The sequence below is a fragment of the Salvelinus namaycush genome, chromosome 14 (genome assembly GCF_016432855.1).
Source record: "Salvelinus namaycush isolate Seneca chromosome 14, SaNama_1.0, whole genome shotgun sequence".
NCBI lineage: Eukaryota > Metazoa > Chordata > Actinopteri > Salmoniformes > Salmonidae > Salvelinus > Salvelinus namaycush.
This window is the reverse complement of record NC_052320.1, coordinates 34,301,352-34,323,582: the sequence shown is the minus strand read 5'-3', so window position 1 is coordinate 34,323,582 and position 22,231 is coordinate 34,301,352. Positions and strand designations below refer to the sequence as shown.

Sequence of the window (22,231 nt, the reverse complement as noted above, 5' to 3'; positions counted from 1 at the left end):
ACCCTTGAATGAGTAGGTGTGTCCAAACTTTTACTGGTACTGTACGTTTTTCAGAATTTTTACATATTCATAAAAAATGTAAAGCTCAAATGTCTTGAGTCAATAAGTAGTCAACCCCTTTGTTAACCCACATAATAAGTTGTATGGACTCTGTGTGCAATAATAGTTTTAAACATGATTTTCGAATTACTACCTCATCTCTGTACCCCATACATACAATTACTGTATGCAACCTCATGTAGGTTGTGTGGTACTCCGGTGTTTTGGTTTCTTCTAGTTCTAACCACTGATTTCAGTCATTGGCACCATAATGCCACTATCTTTATCGCTGGATTTTAGATTTGAACTGGTTCCAAGTCGTTTGTCCCTTATTGGTGCTGTGGCAGTCAACATGGTCATGGACCTCTGTCACTCTAATCCCTTTTGTGGACCACAGAGAAATTATTCATACTGTTCAACTGCTGTTCAATTATTCATAGTGTTCAACTCACTCAAGGTGTAGCGTTACTTCCTATGTTCTCTACATATTTTTGCCCTGCAGGCCACCGCAGTTAACTCTGCAGGGAAGCTACATTAAGTAGATGGGGGACATTGGACACGTAACAGGGATGGTATTTGTTTTCATCCATCCTCAGAGGGTGTAACATGAGGCATTCGATTTAGTGAAGTTGTGTCTCACTTGCATAAGTGTATGGCATCAGAATTATAATACTATTGTATAATTCAGCTGTTTGTTATTTCTGTCTCAATGTAGTAGACAGGGGAGAGAGAAAGAGAGAGCAGTGACGTAGCAATTTTGAAATCTCTTCCTCTGTGGCAGTTTCGACTTCCAACCGAACTGGCCTCCAGCCATGTAACCATGGCGACAACAGGAATTCAGTGGATGAGGGAAAATCCTCATTCCCGAAAATCCTCCTTCCCCTCCTCCGCTCTCATCCTACTTCTGTCCATTCTGTATGGCGGCTCAGCTGACTGCACGGCATAAAGGATGAGGAGGGAGGCACTGGCAGAATGCCTCACCATCCCTCCACTCTGATCTTCATCAGTGGCGTGTTGGAGTCGGAGTTCTGTTCTGACTCAACACCCCGCTGTTTATCCGTTCCCTTTGTTTGTGTGTCCGTGCCCACAGGCTTGAACTGTATGCCATCCAGTTGTTTTACAGCACACGAGACAGTATTGTTCACCTCCCTTCGCCGACACTTTCTAACAGCATGCTGACTCCCAGTGCATGAGGCACTATTTCAGCGTGTATTACATAATTAAGGTCCACAAGGACATACAAATACATTATATAAATAAACGTTTTAAGAAAAATATTACCATCAGAACAATAACAGGACAGTGTTGTGTTATCCTATCAAACAGAACCGAGACAGTGATGTAGCTGGTATGACAGTGATTATCTCTTTTGCGTATTATCTCAGATAGTCTGCATATTATACTGTATTATAACACATATAAGAATATACTCTATATTCGTAGGGTCAACAAATCTGATGACCACATGCCACATAACAATAAATCTTGAAAAATGAGGGTCTCCTTCAATCCTCACCTCTCTGTTCTATGGCGTGGGATGCCAGCTGTAGCGTTATGGGAGCTGTGATTATTGGACCGAAACAAACAGATTTCATTGAGGGTAAAGGTCAACCCTATTGGCCACATATGGGATCCTTTGGTTGGACAGTGACATCCGCTCTTCACTGTAAGATGCTACTATGTGGGTATGTGGGTATACATCCATGAGACTGGACTAGAGAAATAGGACATTTCTATAGGCCACAATTTCAAACAATATAATGGAAGTGGGATTTTTCTCCATAGATAGGTTATGTTGCATGTGAAAGAAGTGCTCCATGTTGACATGTAAAGTTTTGTTTTCAGAGATAAATAACATTATATTACACATGCATAGCAGGATGTTTCTTGTTCCAAAAGGTTATTATTGCGAATTAGAATTGGTTCTCGAATAAGACACCTTGTTATATAAGAGTTAAATCAATAAAAATAAAAATATTTTACATATGTCTTCATTCAAAGAAACAAGACAGGTATGTGAAATCAAAGTTATAATAGCAAAGTTAGTGTGTGTATTTTACCGCTTTATTTTATCTCTTTACATTTTTTTATATTGCACTTTGCAACCCCATGATTATCTTTTCCAGGTGTTTGTTATGGTGCATCATGACAGAAAAATAGCCCTTTCATCTGTTTTTGGGATCTCAAATCTCATTGGTGGGTTACAAGCGCCAGCAAATCTCATTGGTGGGTTACAAGTTCCAGAGACGGATACAGTTTGACTGAAGAAACATAAGTGAGACAGATGGACACCCGCTCAAAACTCAGGTCTTGAAGCATCTGTGACTATGCTGGTTTTAATTTATGATCTACCAGTTGTTTCACTCTTCTCTTAGCCAAACAATACACATGACATCATTGACCTATAGCATTCATTCATCAATTTCACCTGGCTGCTACTAGCTGCTGGTCTATTGAGGATATAAAGGCCGACACAGGAAAAGGCTGGAAGGCCCAAACATCAAGGATGATGAAGACGACGAAACACTGAATTCACTTTTACCTTAGCCCTCCTAGCTTGGAATTAGAGTCTTTGTGACAATACTGTTACTATGTGAAATCCCCATACAAACAAGAGAAGACTTAATTTGTACAAAAAAATAAATAAAATAACCAAAACATCAACAAAAGCTTCAGTATCAATATAAACCTTTTGTTCAAATGTAAAAAATAAATAAAATAATTATGCCTGAAACAGGAAAATACTTACAGTCCACTTACAGTACAAGCTGTATAATATAATTATTTCCATAGTTACATTTGTGGGTCATAAATGGCAGGTTATTTTAGCATATTGTTCTATACTGTATACTGTACCTAATGTGTGATTGTTTTTTAACCAATATTACATTTGTGCTAGCCTAAGTGCCAGACTGTTTGTGCTCTCTTGCCAACTCCTTAGGGCGTTGTCTCGCCAAACATAGTCAGGCTACATTTGTGCTCCAAAAACAGATATTGTAACAATATCCTCCATATTTACTTGATTTTACTTCTGAGAGTTTGTGTCACAGTTTAGTGTAACATCCTTGTCGATAGCTCATGCTATCCCATTTCTGTGTTCTATATTGTAACAATAGAATCTTCTCATTCAGCCTGCTCTTTGGTAAACAAAGGTTAAGTAGGTTGCTACTCAAATCACTGCAATGGACATAGTTATGCATTAGACTGCAGTGTGCCTGTCCCTTGTCCTTCTCTCTGTTCTTTTACCTCTCAGCTCAACCCAGATCTCAAAGAACCTGTTTGCCCCTTTGAAAGGGTGGTGCAAGTAATTTTACCTCATGTTAGACTCAAAGTACAGCCCAAATATAGTACTACGATTTCAAGGGAATGCTGGAGGATCTCTCCAAAGTAAGGTAGTAAGGCTGTGTACACTAAGGCAGTGCTAAGGCAGTGCTAAGAAAACATTTGTATTATTCAAGCGTATGGTTTAACCCACTGCCCTAGCACCCCTCCTGGTGTGCCTCTGACTGCCACCAATGCGGCGAGCAGGAATTCACATGGTAAGATCCTTTTGGCCCAGTTCCTGGGCCAAATACTCCCTTGTTGTCCTTGACTTACTCTTCCATTTTCCTGCCCTTCTTCACGGCCCTCTTACAAGGTATGTAGTCAGGGTGTCTGCAGTGTCTGCAGTGACACTGAATCTGGTCCCAGATCACGCTCTTTCTCTCCCTCAGTCGTTGCCCTCCTCCTCGTCTGCCTGACCAGCTTTGCCCAGGCGCTGGAAGCAGTGGACCATAGAGGCCAGAAAGAAACTGGCTATGATGGCTACCACAGAGACGGAGATGCCCGAGAAGATGACTATGAGGATATCCGTGAGGGAGAGGTAGCCCCGGCACTCCCGGAAACTGGCCTCAGAGAGCAGACTCAGGGACATAAGACTCCCGTCCATGGGGAGGGAGCACTCCAACCCTTCCATACCTGAGAGGAGCGAGAGAGAGACAGAAAACAGTCTGGATCACAGTCACTCTATGGTCCAATCCCAAATAAACCCCAGCCTATACACATTGTAGATCTGAAATGAATTTAAATATATACAGTGTATTCGGAATGTATTCAGACCCCTTCCCTTCTTCCACATTTTATTACGTTACAGCTTTATTCTAAAATTGATAAAATAATCTGCACACAATACCCCATAATGACAAAGTGAAAACAGGTTTTATAATTTTTTGAAAATGAAATACCTTGTTTACATAAGCATTCAGACCATTTGCTATGAGACTCGAAATTGAGCTCAGGTGAATCCTGTTTAAATTGATCATCCTTGAGATGTTTCTACAACTTGATTGGAGTCTACCTGTGGTAAATTCAATTGATTGGACATGATTTGGAAAGGCACACACCTGTCCATATAAGGTCCCACAGTTGACAGTGCATGTCAGAGCAAAAACCAAGCCATGAGGTCGAAGGAATTGTCTGTAGAGCTCAGAGACAGGATTCTGTCGAGGCACAGATCTGGGGCTACCCAAAAAAAATCTGCAGCATTGAAGGTCCCCAAGAACACAGTGGCCTCCATCATTCTGAAATGGAACCACCAAGACTTCCTAGAGCTGGCCACCCGGCCAAACTGGGCAATCGGGGGAGAAGGGCCTTGGTCAGGGATGTGACCAAGAACCCAATGGTCACTCTGACAGAGCTCCAGAGTTCCTCTGTGGAGATGGGAGAACCTTCCAGAAGGACAACCATCTCTGCAGCACTCCACCAATCAGGACTTTATGGTAGAGTGGCCAGACAGAAGCCACTCCTCAGTAAAAGGCACATGACAGCACACTCAAAGTTTGCCCAAAGGCACCTAAAGGACTCTCAGACCATGAGGAGACTAGTCAGGATCGAGAGAAAGATGAACAGAGCAATGTACAGAGAGATCCTTGATGAAAACCTGCTCAAGAGCGCTCAGGACCTCAGACTGGGGCGAAGGTTCACCTTTCAACAGGACAACGACCCTAAGCACACAGCCAAGACAACGCAGGAGTGGCTTCGGGACAAGTCTCTGAATGTCCTTGAGTGGCCCAGCCAGAGCCCGGACTTGAACCTGATTGAACATCTCTGGAGAGACCTGAAAATAGCTGTGCAGCGACGCTCCCCATCCAACCTGACAGAGCTTGAGAGGATCTGCAGAGAAGAATGGGAGAAACTCCCCAAATACAGGTGTGCCAAGCTTGTAGCGTCATACCCAAGAAGACTCGAGGCTGTAATCGCTGACAAAGCTGCTTCAACAAAGTACTGAGTACAGGGTCAGAATACTTATGTAAATGTCATATTTCAGTTTTTTATGTTTAATACATTCACAAACATTTCTAACCTGTTTTTGCCTTGTCATTATGGGGTATTGTGTGTAGATTAATGAGGGGAAACAACTATTGAATCCATTTTAGAATAAGGCTGTAATGTAACAAAATGTGGAGAAGTCAAAGGGTCTGAATACTCTCTGAATGCACTGTAAGTATGGTAATAGCTTAACAGTGAAGGTAACAGCTACACTCTGCCCTGTATGTTTAGTGGCATTTTCATCATATTGCATCTATTAATTCCTTTCAGATCTAAATGCATGTTGGAGCTGACCTCTCTCTGATGACTGAATAAAAAGCCCACACAGGTGATTAGCTGTCTTGTCTGTTCACAGTACTGTTGAATAGCATGCTGACCATACAATTTGGAATGGCATGCATTGACCGTGGTTGAAATCCACCAAGAATGTCTAGTCTGTGATATCATCCTACTGTAACAGTGTAAGTGAGGACACTGCGAGACCAGATGGGTGCCATTGTTTTGCCTTACAGGAGCTATAGCCCAGTACGCATACAGTAGTAGCTACTATATTGTGTGTGTTCGTGTCTCATCATTTTCCACACCCATCGAATCACATCAAGTCCCAAAACCCCATTAATTTGATGTTTGTGTTTAGTTTTCCCTCTTATAATAGTGTAAAGTATCAAGTGTTGAATTTACTCACTGCAACAGAGAACCACATTGCCATAAATCAACACCTAACACTCCACAGGAATTTATGATTTTCTTTTAATAGCCATATAAATACATGTGCTTAGTGCCAGGCTGCGTTCCCTGTGTCGTCGTTTGGTGTGATTTAAAGAGCTTCACTAAGCACCTGTCACAGACACACGTAACTCATATTACATAATTCCTAGTAATTTACTCCAACCAGTGTGTTACTAGCAGACACCAGATCAACCGCTGGGTAATAATAGAACAGAGACAGATTTATTGAAACTGAAATACATAAATATCTCATTTACATAAGTATTCACACCCCTGAGTCAATATATGTTAAAATCATCTTTGGCAGAGATTACAGCTGTGAGTCTTTCTGGGTAAATTTCTAAGAGCTTTGCACTGTACAATATTTGCACATTATTCTTTTTTAAATTCTTCATGCTCTGTCAAGTTGGCTGTTGATCATTGCTAGACAACCATTTTCAAGTCTTGCCCTAGGTTTTCAAGCTGATTTATTAAGTCAAAACTGTAACTAGGCCACTCAGGAACATTCAATGTCATCTTGGTAAGCAACTCCAGTGTATATTTGGCCTTGTGTTTTAGGTTATTATCCTGCTGAAAGGTGAATTTGTCTCCCAGTGTCTGTTGGAAAGCAGACTGAACCAGGTTTTCCTATAGGAATTGTCCTATGCTTAGCTATATTATCTGTGTATTTTTGTCCTAAAAAAAAATCCCTAGTCCTTGCCGATGACAAGCATACCCATAACATGATGAAGCCACTACCATGCTTGAAAATATGAAGAGTGGTACTCAGTGATGTGTTGGATTTGGCCCAAACATAACACTTTGTATTCAGGACATAATGTTAATTTCTTTGCCACATTTTTTGCTGTTTTATTTTAGTGCCTTATTACAAACAAGATGCATGTTTTGGAATATTTGTGTTCTGTACAGATTTTCTTATTTTCACTCTGTCATTTAGATTAGTATTGTGGAGTAACTACAATGTTGTTGATCCATCCTCAGTTTTCTCCAATCACCGCCATTAAACTCTGTAACTGTTTTAAAGTCATAATTGGCCTCGGTGAAATCCCTAAGCGGTTTCCTTCCTGTCCAGCTACTGAGTTAGAAAGGATAACTATATCTTTGTAGTGACTGGGTGTTTTGATACACCATCCAACGTGTAATTAATATACAGTTGAAGTCGGAAGTTTACATACACTTAGGTTGGAGTCATTAAAACTCGTTTTTCAACCACTCCACAAATTTCAAACTATAGTTTTGGCAAGTCGGTTAGGACATCTACTTTGTGCATGACACAAGTAATTTTTCCAACAATTGTTTACAGACAGATTATTTCACTTATAATTCACTGTATCACAATTCCAGTGGGTCAGAAGTTTACATACACTAAGTTGACTGTGCCTTTAAACAGCTTGGGAAATTCCAGAAAATGATGTCATGGCTTTAGAAGCTTCTGATAGGCGAATTGACATAATTTGAGTCAATTGGAGGTGTACCTGTGGATGTATTTCAAGGCCTACCTTCAAACTCAGTGCCTCTTTGCTTGACATCATGGGAAAATCTAAAGAAATCAGCCAAGCCCTCAGAAAAAAATTGTAGACCTCCACAAGTCTGGTTCATCCTTGGGAGCAATTTCCAAACGCCTGAAGGTACCACGTTCATCTGTACAAACAATAGTACGCAAGTATAAACACTATGGGACCACGCAGCCGTCAAACCGCTCAGGGCGGAGATGCGTTCTGTCTCCTAGAGATGAACGTACTTTGGTGCGAAAAGTGCAACTCAATCCCAGAACAACAGCAAAGGACCTTGTGAAGATACTGGAGGAAACAGGTACAAAAGTATCTATATCCACAGTAAAATGAGTCCTATATGGACATAACCTGAAAGGCCGCTCAGCAAGGAAGAAGCCACTGCTCCAAAACCGCCATAAAAAAGCCAGACTACGGGTTTGCAATTGCACATGGGGACAAAGATTGTACTTTTTTGGAGAAATGTCCTCTGGTCTGATGAAACAAAAATCTAACTGTTTGGCCATAATGACCATCGTTATGTTTGGTGGAAAAAGGGGGAGGCTTGCAAGCTGAAGAACACCATCCCAACCGTGAAGCACAGGGGTGGCAGCATCATGTTGTGGGGGTGCTTTGCTGCAAGAGGGACTGGTGCACTTAACAAAATATATGGCATCATGAGACAAGAAAATGATGTGGATATATTGAAGCAACATCTCAAGACATCAGTCAGGAAGTTAAAGCTTGGTCGCAAATGGGTCTTCCAAATGGACAATGACCCCAAGCACACTTCCAAAGCTGTGGCAAAATGGCTTAAGGACAACAAAGTCAAGGTATTGGAGTGGCCATTACAAAGCCCTGACCTCAATCCTATAGAACATTTGTGGGCAGAACTGAAAAGTGTGTGCGAGCAAGGAGGCCTACAAACCTGATTCAGTTACACCAGCTCTGTCAGGAGGAATGGGCCAAAATTCACCCAACTTATTGTGGGAAGCTTGTGGAAGGCTACTCGAAACATTTGACCCAAGTTAAACAATTTAAAGGCAATTCTACCAAATACTAATTGAGTGTATGTAAACGTCTGACACACTGGGAATGTGGTGAAATAAATAAAAGCTGAAATAAATCAGTCTCTCTACTATTATTCTGACATTTCACATTCTTGAAATAAAGTGGTAATCCTAACTGACCTAAAACAGGGAATTTTTACTAGGATTAAATGTCAGGAATTGTGAAAAACTGAGTTTAAATGTATTTGGCTAAGGTGTATGTAACTTCTGACATCAACTGTAAGTTCACCATGCTCAAAGGGATATTCAATGTCTGCTTTTTTTATTTGAACTCATCTACCTATAGGTGCCCTTCTTTGTGAGGCATTGGTAAACCTGCCTGGACTTTGTGATTGAATCTGTGTTTGAAATTCACTGCTCGACCGAGGGACCTTACTGATAATTATATGTGTGGGGTACAGAGATGAGGTTGTCATTCAAAAACACTATTATTGCAAATACTGTAGAGTGAGTCCATGCAACTTATTTAGGCTTGGCATAACAAAGGGGTTGAATACTTATAGACTCAAGACATTTAAGGTTTTCATGTTTTATTCATTTGTAAAACTTTCTAAAAACATAATTATACTTTGACATTATGGATTATTGTTTGTTTGCCAGTGACACAAAATCTCCACTTAATCAATTTTAAATGCCGGCTGTAACCCAAAGAAAATGTGTAACAAGTCAGGGGATGTGAATACTTTCTGAAGGCACTGAATGTGAGAATGCTGTTCATTGACTACAGTTCAGCCTTCAACACTATTGTTCCCTCGAAGCTCGACACCAGGTTCAGAGCCCTGGGTCTGGACACCACCCTCTGCATCTGGATCCTGGACTTTTTGACTGGCAGACCACAAGCTGTGAGGATGGGCAGCAACCCTTCCTCGACACTAACTCCTAACACAGGGGCCCCCCAGGGGTGTGTCCTCAGCCCTCTGCTGTACTACCTGTTCCCCCACGACTGTGTGGCTTTGCACGACACCAACTCCATCATCAAGTTTGCTGATGACACCACGATTGTAGGCATAATAACCAACAACGACGAGTCCTTCTCTAGGGAGGAGGTAAGCGAAATGGCATTGTGGTGTCAGGACACCAACTCTCACTCAACGTCAGCAAATCAAAAGAGTTGATTGTTGACTTCAGGAAGCAGAGGAGGAAACATGCCCGATCCATATCAACAGGACTGCAGTAGAAAGAGTCAGCAGTTTTAAGTTCCTCGGCGTCCACAGCACCGAGGACTTGACATGGACCAACTACAACACCACTCTTGACAAGAGGGTGTAACAGCGTCTCCACTTCATAAGGCAGCTGAAGAAATCTCTTCTCCAAATACTACCGGCGCACCAACGATAGTGTCTCGACTGGTTGTATCACATCCTGGTAAGGGAATTGCTCCATCCACAACCGCAAGGCCCTCTAGCGGGTGATGAAGACCGTGCTCCCACCCATCCAGGATATCTACTCGAAACTGTGCCTGAGGAAGGGCCGCAGCATCATCAAGCACCCCAAACAGCCCAGCCACATGCTGTTCACTCCCTTACTGTCGGGAAGACGGTATCAGAGCATCGGGTCTGATACCAACAGGCTCAGAGACAGTTTCTATCTACAATACATCAGACTGCTGAACACTTGAACTGGACTGACCACCTGCACTGACTCTCCGCACTTTAGCACTCATGCACTCACTCACACACCCACGCACACGCACACACACACACACACACACACACACACACACACACACACACACACACACACACACACACACACACACACACACACACACACACATACACACATACATTCATGCTACACACACATCACAACTGCTTCTACCAGACTCCTATTATTATTGCTAAATAATGCACAATTAAACACCTTCCACCCAATCCCCCCTTCCGCAAAACATGTGTAAATATTGGACTATAAATTGTGCCTTCCTATATTATACTTATGCAAAAAATATATATATATATTCTACTGAGCCATTTACTATGTTCGTGTTCTTATCTTTTACTATTTCTTATTGTTGTTGTATTGTCAAGAAGGAACCAGAAAGTAAGCATTTCGTTGGATGGTGTATGCCATGTGTATCCTGTATATACGACTAATAAAAACTTTAAACTTTAAATTATTGCATGAGAAAAACAGAAGTGTGCAGAACAAGAAATAGACTTATGTTTGCACTCTGGTGATTAATATTTGCACTCTGGGGATTACATATCATACCAGAATAAAATCAAATAATAAACAGATAATAATGGAACAGAACCAAATTATCTGATCAAATTGAAATTATGAGGATAAATAGATTATACTGTGGATTATTTAGCTTATAATGATAAGGGGCATCAATGGGGCTCTGGTTTCCTAGTAAAATAACTCAATCTATTCCACTAATGCACTAATCAGAATTATATATATTTTTTTATCAATCTGTATTAGCTGTTTTTGTAAGAAGAATTCAATATAAAACAATCATCTAAATCACATATGGTGTACCTCAGTGATGATAATAAAGGCAGTTTCGGATGCTTCCATTTTGGCATGCCTGTGTTTGTAGCTGCTGTGGTCAGCAGTCAGAATACATCATTATCAAGTGTGTGTGTGTGTGTGTTTGTGTGTGTGTGTGTGTGTGTGTGTGTGTGTGTGTGTGTGTGTGTGTGTGTGTGTGTGTGTGTGTGTGTGTGTGTGTGTGTGTGTGTGTGTGTGTGTGTGTGTGTGTGTGTGTGTGTGTGTGTGTGTGTGTGTGTGTGTGTGTGTGTGTGTGTGTGTGTGTGTGCGTGTGTGTGGTGAGTCACAGTCAGACCAGAAGGGGTTTTCCACATGCGGAAAGATTCAGTGACCTCATCGCTCTGTGATATTCCAGTCACGTGGCTCTCCTCTCATCTCACCATGCAGCACAACAAGCTCAGCCCAGACACTGGCTGTCCTGCTCTCTCTTTCTCTTTCTCTGTCTCTGTCTCTGGCTCTATCTGTGGAGAGGACCAGAATGCTAAATTGCAAATAGATGGAGAGAGTCTGTATGGTCTCGGTGTTGGTGGTGATGGGTTTGGGGGTGGGGAAGGGTTGAGTAACATAATGCCTACATTGTCTGACGCTGCCTATAAAATCAAATTGTATGTGTCACATACACCGAATACAACAGGTGTAGACCTTACAGCGAAATGCTTACTTACAAGCCCTTAACCAACAATGCTTTAAGAAGTTTTAAGAAAAAAATAGACAAGTAGAAAATAATTAAACAGCAGCAGTAAAATAACAATAATGAGGCTATATACAGGGGGTACCGGTACAGAGTCAATGTGCTGGGGCACCGGTTAGTTGAGGTAATTGAGGTAATATACATGTAGGTAGAGTTAAAGTGACTATGTGAAGACACTTGCCAGTTGGTCTGCGCATGCTCGGATTACACGTCCTGGTAATTCGTCTGGCCCTGCGGCCTTGTGAATGTTGAACTGTTTAAAGGTCTTACTCACATCGGCTGCGGAGAGCATGATCACACAGTCGTCCAGAACAGCTGATGCTCTCATGCATGCTTCAGTGTTACTTGCCTCGAAGCGAGCAAAGAAGTAATTTAGTTTGTCTGGTCGGCTTGTGTCACTGAGCAGCTCTCGGCTGTGCTTCCATTTGTAGTCTGTAATAGTTTGCAAGCCCTGCTATATCTGATGAGCGTCGAATCCGGTGTAGTACGACACGATCTTAGTCCTGTATTGATGCTTTGCCTGTTTGATGGTTCGTCAGAGCGTATGCGGGATTTCTTATAAGCTTCCGGGTTAGAGTCCCGCTCCTTGAAAGCGGCAGCTCTACCCTTTAGCTCAGCACGGATGTTGCCTGTAATCCATGGCTTCTGGTTGGGGTATGTACGTACGGTTAATGTGGGGACAACGTCATCGATGCACTTGTTGATGAAGCCAGTGACTGATGTGGTGTACTCCTCAATTTTTAAATTTTTTATTTAACCTTTATTTAACCAGGTAGGCTAGTTGAGAACAAGTTCTCAATGCCATCGGAAGAATCCCAGAACATATTCCAGTCTGTGCTAGCAAAACAGTCCTGTAGCTTAGCATCTGCTTCATATGACCACTTTCTTATTGACCGAGTCATTGGTGCTTCCTGCTTTAGTTTTTGCTTGTAAGCAGGAATCAGGAGGACAGAATTATGGTCAGATTTGCCAAATGGAGGGCGAGGGAGAGCTTTGTACACGTCTCTGTGTGTGGAGTATAGGTGGTCTAGAGTGTTTTCTCCTTTGGTTGCACATGTAACATGCTGGTAGAAATTAAGTAAAATAGATTTGAGTTTGCTTGCATTAAAGTCCCCGGCCACTAGGAGCGCCGCCTCTGAATGAGCGTTTTCCTGTTTGCTTACGGCCGTATACAGCTCATTGAGTGCGCTTTAAGTGACAGAATCGGTTTGTGGTGGTATATAGACAGCTATGAAAAATACAGATGAAAACTCTCTTGGTAAATAGTGTGGTCTACAGCTTATCATAAGATACTTTACCTCAGGCGAACAAAACCTTGATACTTTGTGCACCATCTGTTTACAAATACAGTATACATAGACCACCACCCCTTGTCTTAACAGAGGTCGCTGTTCTATCCTGCCAAAAAAGCTTAAAACCTGCCAGCTGTATGTTATTCATGTCATCGTTCAGCCACGACTCAGTGAAACATAAGATATTACAGTTTTTAATGTCCTGTTGGTAGGATATACACTACCTTTCAAAAGTTTGGGGTCACTTAGAAATGTCCTTGTTTTTGAAAGAAAATTTAAAAAAATGTCAATTTTTTGTCCATCAAATTGATCAGGATGTCACGACTTCCGCTGAAGTCGGTCCCTCTCCTTGTTCAGGCAGTGTTCGGCGGTCGACGTCACCGGCCTTCTAGCCACCGCCGATCCACTTTTCATTTTCCATTTGTTTTGTCTTTGTTTTACACACCTGATTTCAATCCCACAATTACTGTTTCATTATTTAACCCTCTGTTTCCCCATGTTTTTTTGTGAGTGATTATTTATTGTATTTTCGGTCTGTCATGGTGTGCGTGTATTTGTTACTTTGTATATTTTACATTTTGAGTAAAAGTACGTTGATTACTCATATCTGCTGTCCTGCGCCTGACTCGCTACACCAGCTACACATAGGACCTATTACATAGGAATACAGTGTAGACATTGTTAATGTTGTAAATTACTATTGTAACTGGAAACAGCAGATTTTTTCTGGAATATCTACATAGGCCCATTATCAGCAATCATCACTCCTGTGTTCCAATGGCACGTTGTGTTAGCTAATCCGAGGTTTATAATTTTAGAAGGCTAATTAATCATTAGAAAACCCTTTTGCAATTATGTTAGCACAGCTGAAACTGTTGTCCTGATTAAAGAAGCAATAAAACTGACCTTCTTTAGACTAGTTGAGTATCTGGAGCATCAGCATTAGTGGGTTCGATTACAGGCTCAAAATGGCCAGAAACAAAGACATTTCTTCTGAAACTCGTCAGTCTATTCTTGTTCTGAGGAATGAAGGCTATTCCATGCGAGAAATTGCCAATCCCTTTACAAAACAGCGCAAACTGTCTCTAACCAGAACGGGGTGAGTAATCGCTGTCCTGATATCTAGAAGCTCTTTTCGGTCATAAGACACAGTGGCAGAAACATTATGTACAAAATAAGTTACAAATAACGCGAAAAAACATACATATTAGCACAATTGGTTACGGGATCATAAAACGGCAGCCATCTCCTTCGGCTCCATTCTCATATAAACCTAAAAATGTCAACAAAACACTGCATCATATCTGACATGAGTATGCATAGTATCTTATATCAGTGTGATTACAGTTGCCATGCTGCTATAGAGTTGGCATTATATGTTTGTTTGTGTATACGTTTGTGTGTGTCCAGTGGCGTGTATTCATGGAAGCCAAGGAAAGCCAGACATCCCCCAAAAATTGACAAGGAAACAAAACATACAAGAATCATTTTGCTTTCGTCTCTCCGTGTTTCATAAATTTCCTTCAATTTGCAGAGGCTGAATGTACCGTATATCACCGGAGAAAGCATACAAGCGAACAAAACAGCGTCCCTCTATCCTAGTATGTGTAGCAAATCTATCTCATGCTGTCTGGTCAAAAAGAGTACGACATTGTTGCCACCCGTAGCATTGAATGCAAGAGAAGCCAGCGAGCATTTGTCCTCCCTTGATAAAAATAAATAAATGATAATATCCAATCAGTGTTGGCGCACCAAAAAAAAAGTGTCAAGAGAAGCCGGTTTGGATTTGGCTTCAGACCAATCACATCAAAACCAAACGTCATTGACAGGAGAAAACTTTTGTTATTGTTACATCTCGTTGTGTTGTTGTCCTCCAGTGGCTAGCTAGCTAGCTAAAATCGTTCCTTTCCTAAATTAATCATGAATGGAGATAGGGATTTGGACTTGTGGTTTTACTTAATTCTCCGTACTGGCCAATGATTATAACAGCGATTCTGATCCAACCATAAATTCATACATTGTGCCCCTGGCCTGAGAGGATGGAAGTATGTATGCTAATGTTAACTAGCTGGCCTACTGCATTATTGCCCATGAAAGGAAGTTAGGCTAACGAGCAACATTTTAGCCAGGTAGCCTAGGACAACAAAAACTAAAAGCGTGTATGGTATGACAGACTCATAGACCGTTTAGGCAACATGAAAGAGAAGGATGGCATTGGCGTTTCTCTACAAGTAGGGTGAGTCAACATGTTTTTTCTATTTGCATGCACGCGTTTACTCACGCACACACACACACACACGCGCACACACACACACACACACACACACACACACACACACACACACACACACACACACACACACACACACACACACACACACACAGAGAAATCAGTGCCATGGACAGCCAAATCATGTTTAGCTTACGTTGATTGGACTAAATCGTTTTTGGTATCTTTTTAGTCATTGTTTCAGACTAAGCATAGGTGATTTGATGATGTTGAAATATTGAAGTTGATATGGTGCTGGAATAGTGGAGGCAGCTTCTGTTTTCTTAGGGACTTCTGGTAACTCTCTGTGGTTCTAAATCAATAGTTGTTAATTAGTCCGAAAATGTTGTAAACATTACCTTGCTTGACCATGCTGTAGGTCATGTAATTGTTTGTTTAATACAATATGTTTTGTGGACTTCCCTGAACAGATGTTGCTCTCTGGTTTTGTAATGGAACAAATGTGTGGTTGAATTTATTCTGCTACTGTGTCTTCTTGTTGTCTCGACCTTAGCCTATACTGTATACCACGGTGCCAAATAACTGACAGGTTATAGAGCAAACAACGCAATTATCACAACACATACAGTGCCTTTGGAAAGTAGTCAGACCACTTGATTTTTTCAACATTTTGTTACGTTACAGCCTTATTCTAAAATTGATTAAATTTAAAAAATCCTCAGCGATCTACACACAATAACCCACAATGACAAAGCAAAAACAAGTTTTTAGAGAGTTTTGCAAATTTATAAAAAATAAAAACAGATCTGAGGAAGGGTACCAAAACATGTCTGTGGCTTTGAAGTTCCCGAAGAACACAGTGGCCTCCATCATTCTTAAATGGAAGAAGTTTGTAACCATAAAGACTCTTCTAGAGCTGGCCGCCCGGCCAAACTGGGCAATCGGGGGGGAAGGGCCTTGGTCAGGGAGGTAAGCAAGAACCCGATGGTCACTCTGACAGAGTCCGGAACCTCCTGAGACAGTCTACGGTCCAGAACCTCCTGAGACGGTCTACGGTCCGGAACCTCCTGAGACGGGCTACGGTCCGGAACCTCCTGAGACGGGCTACGGTCCGGAGCCTCCATCGACGGTCCCCGGTCCGGGGTCTCCAGCGACGGTCCCCGGTCCGGGGTCTTCAGCGACGATCCCCAGTCCGGGGCCTCTAGTGACGAGCTGCAGTCTAGAGTCTTCAGCGACGAGCTGCAGTCCAGAGCCTCCGGCGATGATCCACGGTCCGGTTCCACAAAAGCGGAGGGATCAGCATAAGGAGGGGGGGCTGCGTCCAGAAGCGGAGCCGCCACCGAGGGTAGATGCCCACCCGTCCGCACCTTTGGGGGGGTACTGTCACGCCCTGACCTTAGATATCTCTGTTTTTCTATATATTTTGGTTAGGTCAGGGTGTGACTAGGGTGGGTACTCTCGTTTTTGTATGTCTAGGGTTTTTGTATGTCATCTAGGGTTTTTGTATGTTTATGTTGGCCTGATATGGTTCCCAATCAGAGACAGCTGTTTATCGTTGTCTCTGATTGGGTATCATATTTAGGTAGCCATTTTCCCCATTGTCAGTTGTGGGATCTTGTCTATGTCTAGTTGCCTGTCTGCACTAGTCGTATAGCTTCACGTTTCGTTCGTTGGTTTTGTTGTTTTTGTTAAGTGTTTCATTCAGTAAAGAGAATGTACGCATACCATGCTGCGCCTTGGTCTCATCATTACGACGATCGTGACAGGTGTGGCACGCTTGTAGCGTCATACCCAAGAAGACTCGATGCTGTAATCGCTGCCAAAGGTGCTTCAACAAAGTACTGAATAAAGGGTCTGAATACTTATGTAAAATATTTGTCAATGTGGGGTATTGTGTGTAGATTGATGAGGGAAAAAAACGATTTAATCGATTTTAGAATAAGGCTGTAACATAACAAAATGTGGAAAAAGTCAAGAGGTCTGAATACTTTCCCGGAGGCACTGTAGATTGTAATATGGCTATTTTGGAGGGTGAGGGGGGGGGGGGGCTTGGCCTCCCTGGTGATTTTACCCACGCACTGTGTGTCACTCGCAGAGCGATGGAGTATCTTTTACAGTGATGGAACATTAATCTAGATAATGTCAGTGTCAATGGCATGCTGTCATCAGTATCAAATTAAGTGTAGTTGTGAATAATAGATGCTGATTGTTCATCCTTGACCTATGCTGTAGTGTGATTACACACATTCACCTACAGGCACCATCGTGAAATATCCTCAGTGAATGTGTCTTAAACGGGCACTCTGCAGTTCAAACATAAACAGTGTAGTTATATTCTTCAAGAATCAATGGGTATATTCATTTACAAGTTAAAAAAAACATATGTGCCAATTGCAGTTGCCTCTTTATCTGAGCTTTGTTGCATCTTGTTGATACAGTACCTGAGAGTACACTAGGCTTCAATGTGTCTATTCATGTTCTCAAATACTTAACAGATCAAGACGATCTCAATCAGGATCTGACAGAGCAATGTCCCTGACAGCAAAGTTGGGAAAAGAAAGATGTTACTGTTTGGGTCAGTGAAATTACGGTGTCCAATGAAATTACAGTGTCCAAGAGAAAATTACGTTTTTGACTTATCCCACAAACCCAGTGACTGGGCTTGAATGAATGGCTCTGTGGAAGTGTCCAGTTCAGCAAGTGGTCCATTATTCCGTGCCCTTCATTCTCCAGTTTGTTCAGAGCTGTAGTTCACACAAGAACATTGATTGTGATTTGCCTCAGAGAGTCAGGAATTGAGTAATCAGTGAGTAAAGGTCTCGTTTAGCCTAATCCATCAAAGCTCCATTTCTTCCTAGTGTATACATTCCGATCCATGTTTCTAGTCTGCCTCCTTGTCAGAATGATGAAAAGATTATCATGGCATTCAACGAGTTTCTCCCAAAGGCAATGGGAAGGAGTAAGTCTGCCTGTGTGTCAAATATACTGTACAACCCACATGTCCTTTAGGTCAACATACAGTAGAGGTTTTCTATGGTTAGCCCTATTAAAGGTGCTAAACCAGGCATAAGGCCAGAGCCTACAGTTGCTAAGGCCTATAGAAGAGCATGTAGGAAGCACCATAGTTTTGGTGTGTATATGTGTCGGTGCTCACTGAAAACTAGGTGTTAATGTGCCCCCAAATCATGTTGTTACTATAACCTGGAGTCCAGGGCACAGCTATTGAAATGAAATCCACTGTGAAGATTGCCAATGTGCCAATTCGATCAATTGATATGATCCATAGAACACCGTGTTGCTTTGATTAGCGTACTGTAATAACATAGGGTGTGCCCCAAATGGCACCCTATTCCTTATGAACCCTGGTCAAAAGTAGTGCACTATAAAGGGGAAAGGGTACCATTTTGGAATGTACCCACATAGCTTACTTCAATAGAGGCCCTAATTCCAGCTGACATTGCTGTACCTCATTTGTTTGGCCCTTAATACACATGTAGGAGGGTGAAGTAGCACTAGCCTAGCTCTCTTGGGAAGCAGTTGGATCAGTGTGGATCAGAAGCTATATGTAATGCTTATTGTCTGTAATTACATAAACAATGCAGCTATATTATGATCTATCAAGTGATTCAGATCCTATTGAATTTGATTCCCTGGCCTCACATCTTTTTCATCTTGAAGATCTTACATGTGATCTACCCACTCGATATTTTGGTGGACACACTCTTCGAAAAAAAAAAGGTGCTATCTAGAACCTCTAGAAGGTTTAATTGGCTGTCCCCATAGGAGAACCCTTTGAAGAACCCTGCTTGTGTGTGTGTAAGAAAATAAGAAAATATTACTACAAATAAGTAAAGTACAAAACACACACACACACACTCTCTCCCCATGTTCTAAAATCCCAAAAAGGAGACTGTTTATTGACCCTATCCAGGTTTCATACTCAAAAACTATACGCACACGCACACGCACACAATCTGAGAACACACTCTAATGAGGCATATGGTTCATTCATTATTCAGACACAATCTGGTATCTGTAATCTGGGACCCTCCACTGGCCTTCCAGAATTATCTTCTCTCTTTCTAATGCTTATCAAGATGTTTCAGAGTGATCTTATGACAGCATTGAAGTGTCCATATCCATACAGAACTATCAGCAGTATGAGCAACAAACTGCACATGAAATAAATGATGATGAGGTTGTTAGCCAATAGCTGTTTACTCTATATTAGACACTTGAAAATAAAGAGGAGGAACCATATTTGTATACATACAGTGTAGAGATATTTCATACTAACCACTGTTATGCACGTTACGTTATCTGTCTTTCAGTGTACTGTGCTGTTTTGGATTCTAATTCTATAACCGATTGGCTTATGGTATGATAGTGAGTTGTTTGAATCAGAAACGAGTGGGCTGACAAAATAGTGGTTTTATATGTCCTAGCATGTTAAAGCAAATACGTGCTGTTAAGCAGCTTACATACCCGTTGGAAGCTTGTGGCGGTTCTCCATCAGCCACACAAAGAGTTTAGCAAAGTGACAGTTGCACACCCAGGGGTTGCCCTCCAGGCGCAGCACCCGGAGTGAGGTTAGGGGCTCCAGCACCCCCACGTCCAGCCCCTGCAGGCCGTTTCTCTCCAGCTCTAGCACACGCAGCGAGGTTAGGCCCAGGAAAGCGTCCTCCTCCACCAGACTAAGATAGGGGTTGTTCCCCAGCCGCAACTTAATCAGGCTCCTGGACTCTCCAAAGGTCTCTGACTGGATCTCTGTCAGGTTGTTGCTGCCCAGGTCCAGGAAGACCAGGCGGGACGATGTGCTGAGGGTGCCAGGCTCCAGCCCAGACAGAGAGTTATTCCTCAGGTCCAGGTAGACCAGGTCGCTGTACAGAACCAGGAAATCCGAGGGGATCAAGGGAATCCAGTTGTCAGAGAGCAGGAGGCGCCGGACGTCCAGGGGGATGGGGCTTGGGAGGCGGGTGAGACCTTGGCCCTGGCAGTCCACGGTGTGGTGGTCTGGACACAGGCAGCTGGACGGACAGTTGTGGCCCCGAGTCAGCAAGGTGGAAGAGAGCAAGGCAAGGAAAGGCTGAAGCCAGTTAATGCATGGTAACATTGTCAAGGGGGTAAGAGGGAGAGTAGGACTTTAGGTAGGGTAGGGGAGGGGGAGGTTGGGAGGAAGGGGGCACAGGACAGGAGAGGGCACGGGGGGTGGGTAGAGATCAAGAGGTGGGAGATTAAGGAAGGGGAGGGGGAAGCAGAAGGAGGAAAGGAGTCAATGTCCTGGCGCTGGCATCTTTCTTCCGCTTGGTGTATAATCTACAAAGGCCCGGCCATCGAGTGGCAAGAGAGATGCGGAACAGTGTTTTCCAGGAGATCATGTAGCAAGCGGTCTGTATCGAATAGCAGCCTGCTGGCTTTGAGGGAATAAGGGGAGGAGTGAGAGAGCGGGATTGAGTGAGAAAGAGGGAGGGAGGGGGTGTGGATTAACACAGAGGTAAATAGCAACTAGCGAACCAGAGACACGCTGGGGAGGGGGTGTGTGGGGGTCGAGGGACGGAGGGCGGTAGGGTAAGCCAGGAGGGGGTGTGAACTTGCAGTAGGGTCGCCCCTCAGAACAGTTAACGAGTGACGCCGTCTGTGAGTCAAAAGAAGAATATCATGTGAGTATCTTAGCATTGGAAGGCTAGACTCACTTAAAACATGGGTGTTTGTATCCAACCGTTTGCCTCTTCTTCTTGTGCTCAGAAGCTACCGTCAGTGGCTCGCTGTCCAATTGACATCACATTCACAACTCACATGTTGCATTTCGCATTTCGCTATACTCGCAATAACATCTACTAACCATGTGTATGTGACCAATACATTTGATTTGATTTGATTATGTCAAATGGCTCCCAGAATCCCTGGAGGAAAATCATCCTGACGACTCCTGACCGTGAACCTCGGGAATCATCATCATATACGTCTCCTCCTCATCTGTCCTCTGCCTCCCTGTGCTGCACGATCCAGCCATCCCAGCTCCGTTGCCATAACAACATGCTCTAAACATCCACCGTGGCGTGAAGCCGCCTGTTCGGCACAGACGAATGTACTGAAAGTGTCATGTTGAGGAATGCCATCACTTGACAGCTTGCCACAGCGGCATGATGCATTTGTCTCGTGCCTTCACTGAACAAGCTGAATGGCTGTCTCATACCATACACATCCACCACAGTACCTTTAATGCACTATATCCTATAAATAGAAATACACTATACATCCACTACAGTTTAACACATCCACTGCAAAAGCCCAGTGGTCCTCAGAAATACTTGACCTTACACTAAGCAGTATGTTCCCAATTGCAGTTACCAACAGCAGCTGATTTGGCAGCTGTTTTTGTTGCCATGCTATTTACCTGCATGCTACAGTAGTCAGACATGATGTCCCCAGACCACAGTTACAGAAACGGAATGTGTGCTAGTATGTCCTCCGAAAGCATTTCCTGGTACATGAAACGCAGACCAATGAAATTACCATCAGTTTACACGGCAGCTTTGACCTATGGAAAAGAGCTAAACATGACAGAGATGTTGGCAAATACTCTGAAAAGCCTCACACATCAAAATGGATACTAAGAAGGGTAAATTCCAATGAATCCCAGGAATGGACTTGCACAGATTCAGTAGGATTTTGTATGTGCCTAGTCCTAATGTCTTGTTCCTTTTTTTACAGGTTATTTCATTGTTTCCTATTTAACACAAAACAACCACAGAATACACCAAACTATAGACAATACAACCAATAAAATACAAAAACAATAGCCAACAACAAACAAACAAAAAATGAATAATAAAAACCAAGTCCATAGGGAGATATTTTTTTTCTTCTAATAAGTGATGATA

General features: G+C 42.6%; 1 protein-coding gene across 1 annotated transcript; it reads right to left on the bottom strand.

Moving 5' to 3' along the window:
- Positions 1 to 2,094: 2,094 nt before the first annotated feature.
- LOC120059428 (leucine-rich repeat-containing protein 38-like) lies at positions 2,095 to 20,724 on the bottom strand. Its single transcript, XM_039008472.1, has 2 exons — positions 19,833 to 20,724; positions 2,095 to 3,996 (listed from the first exon to the last, which is right to left on the bottom strand). Exons 1-2 carry the CDS (start codon positions 20,458 to 20,460, stop codon positions 3,749 to 3,751), a joined length of 876 nt encoding a protein of 291 aa, XP_038864400.1. The 5' UTR covers positions 20,461 to 20,724; the 3' UTR covers positions 2,095 to 3,748.
- Between the last annotated feature and the right edge of the window lie 1,507 nt (positions 20,725 to 22,231).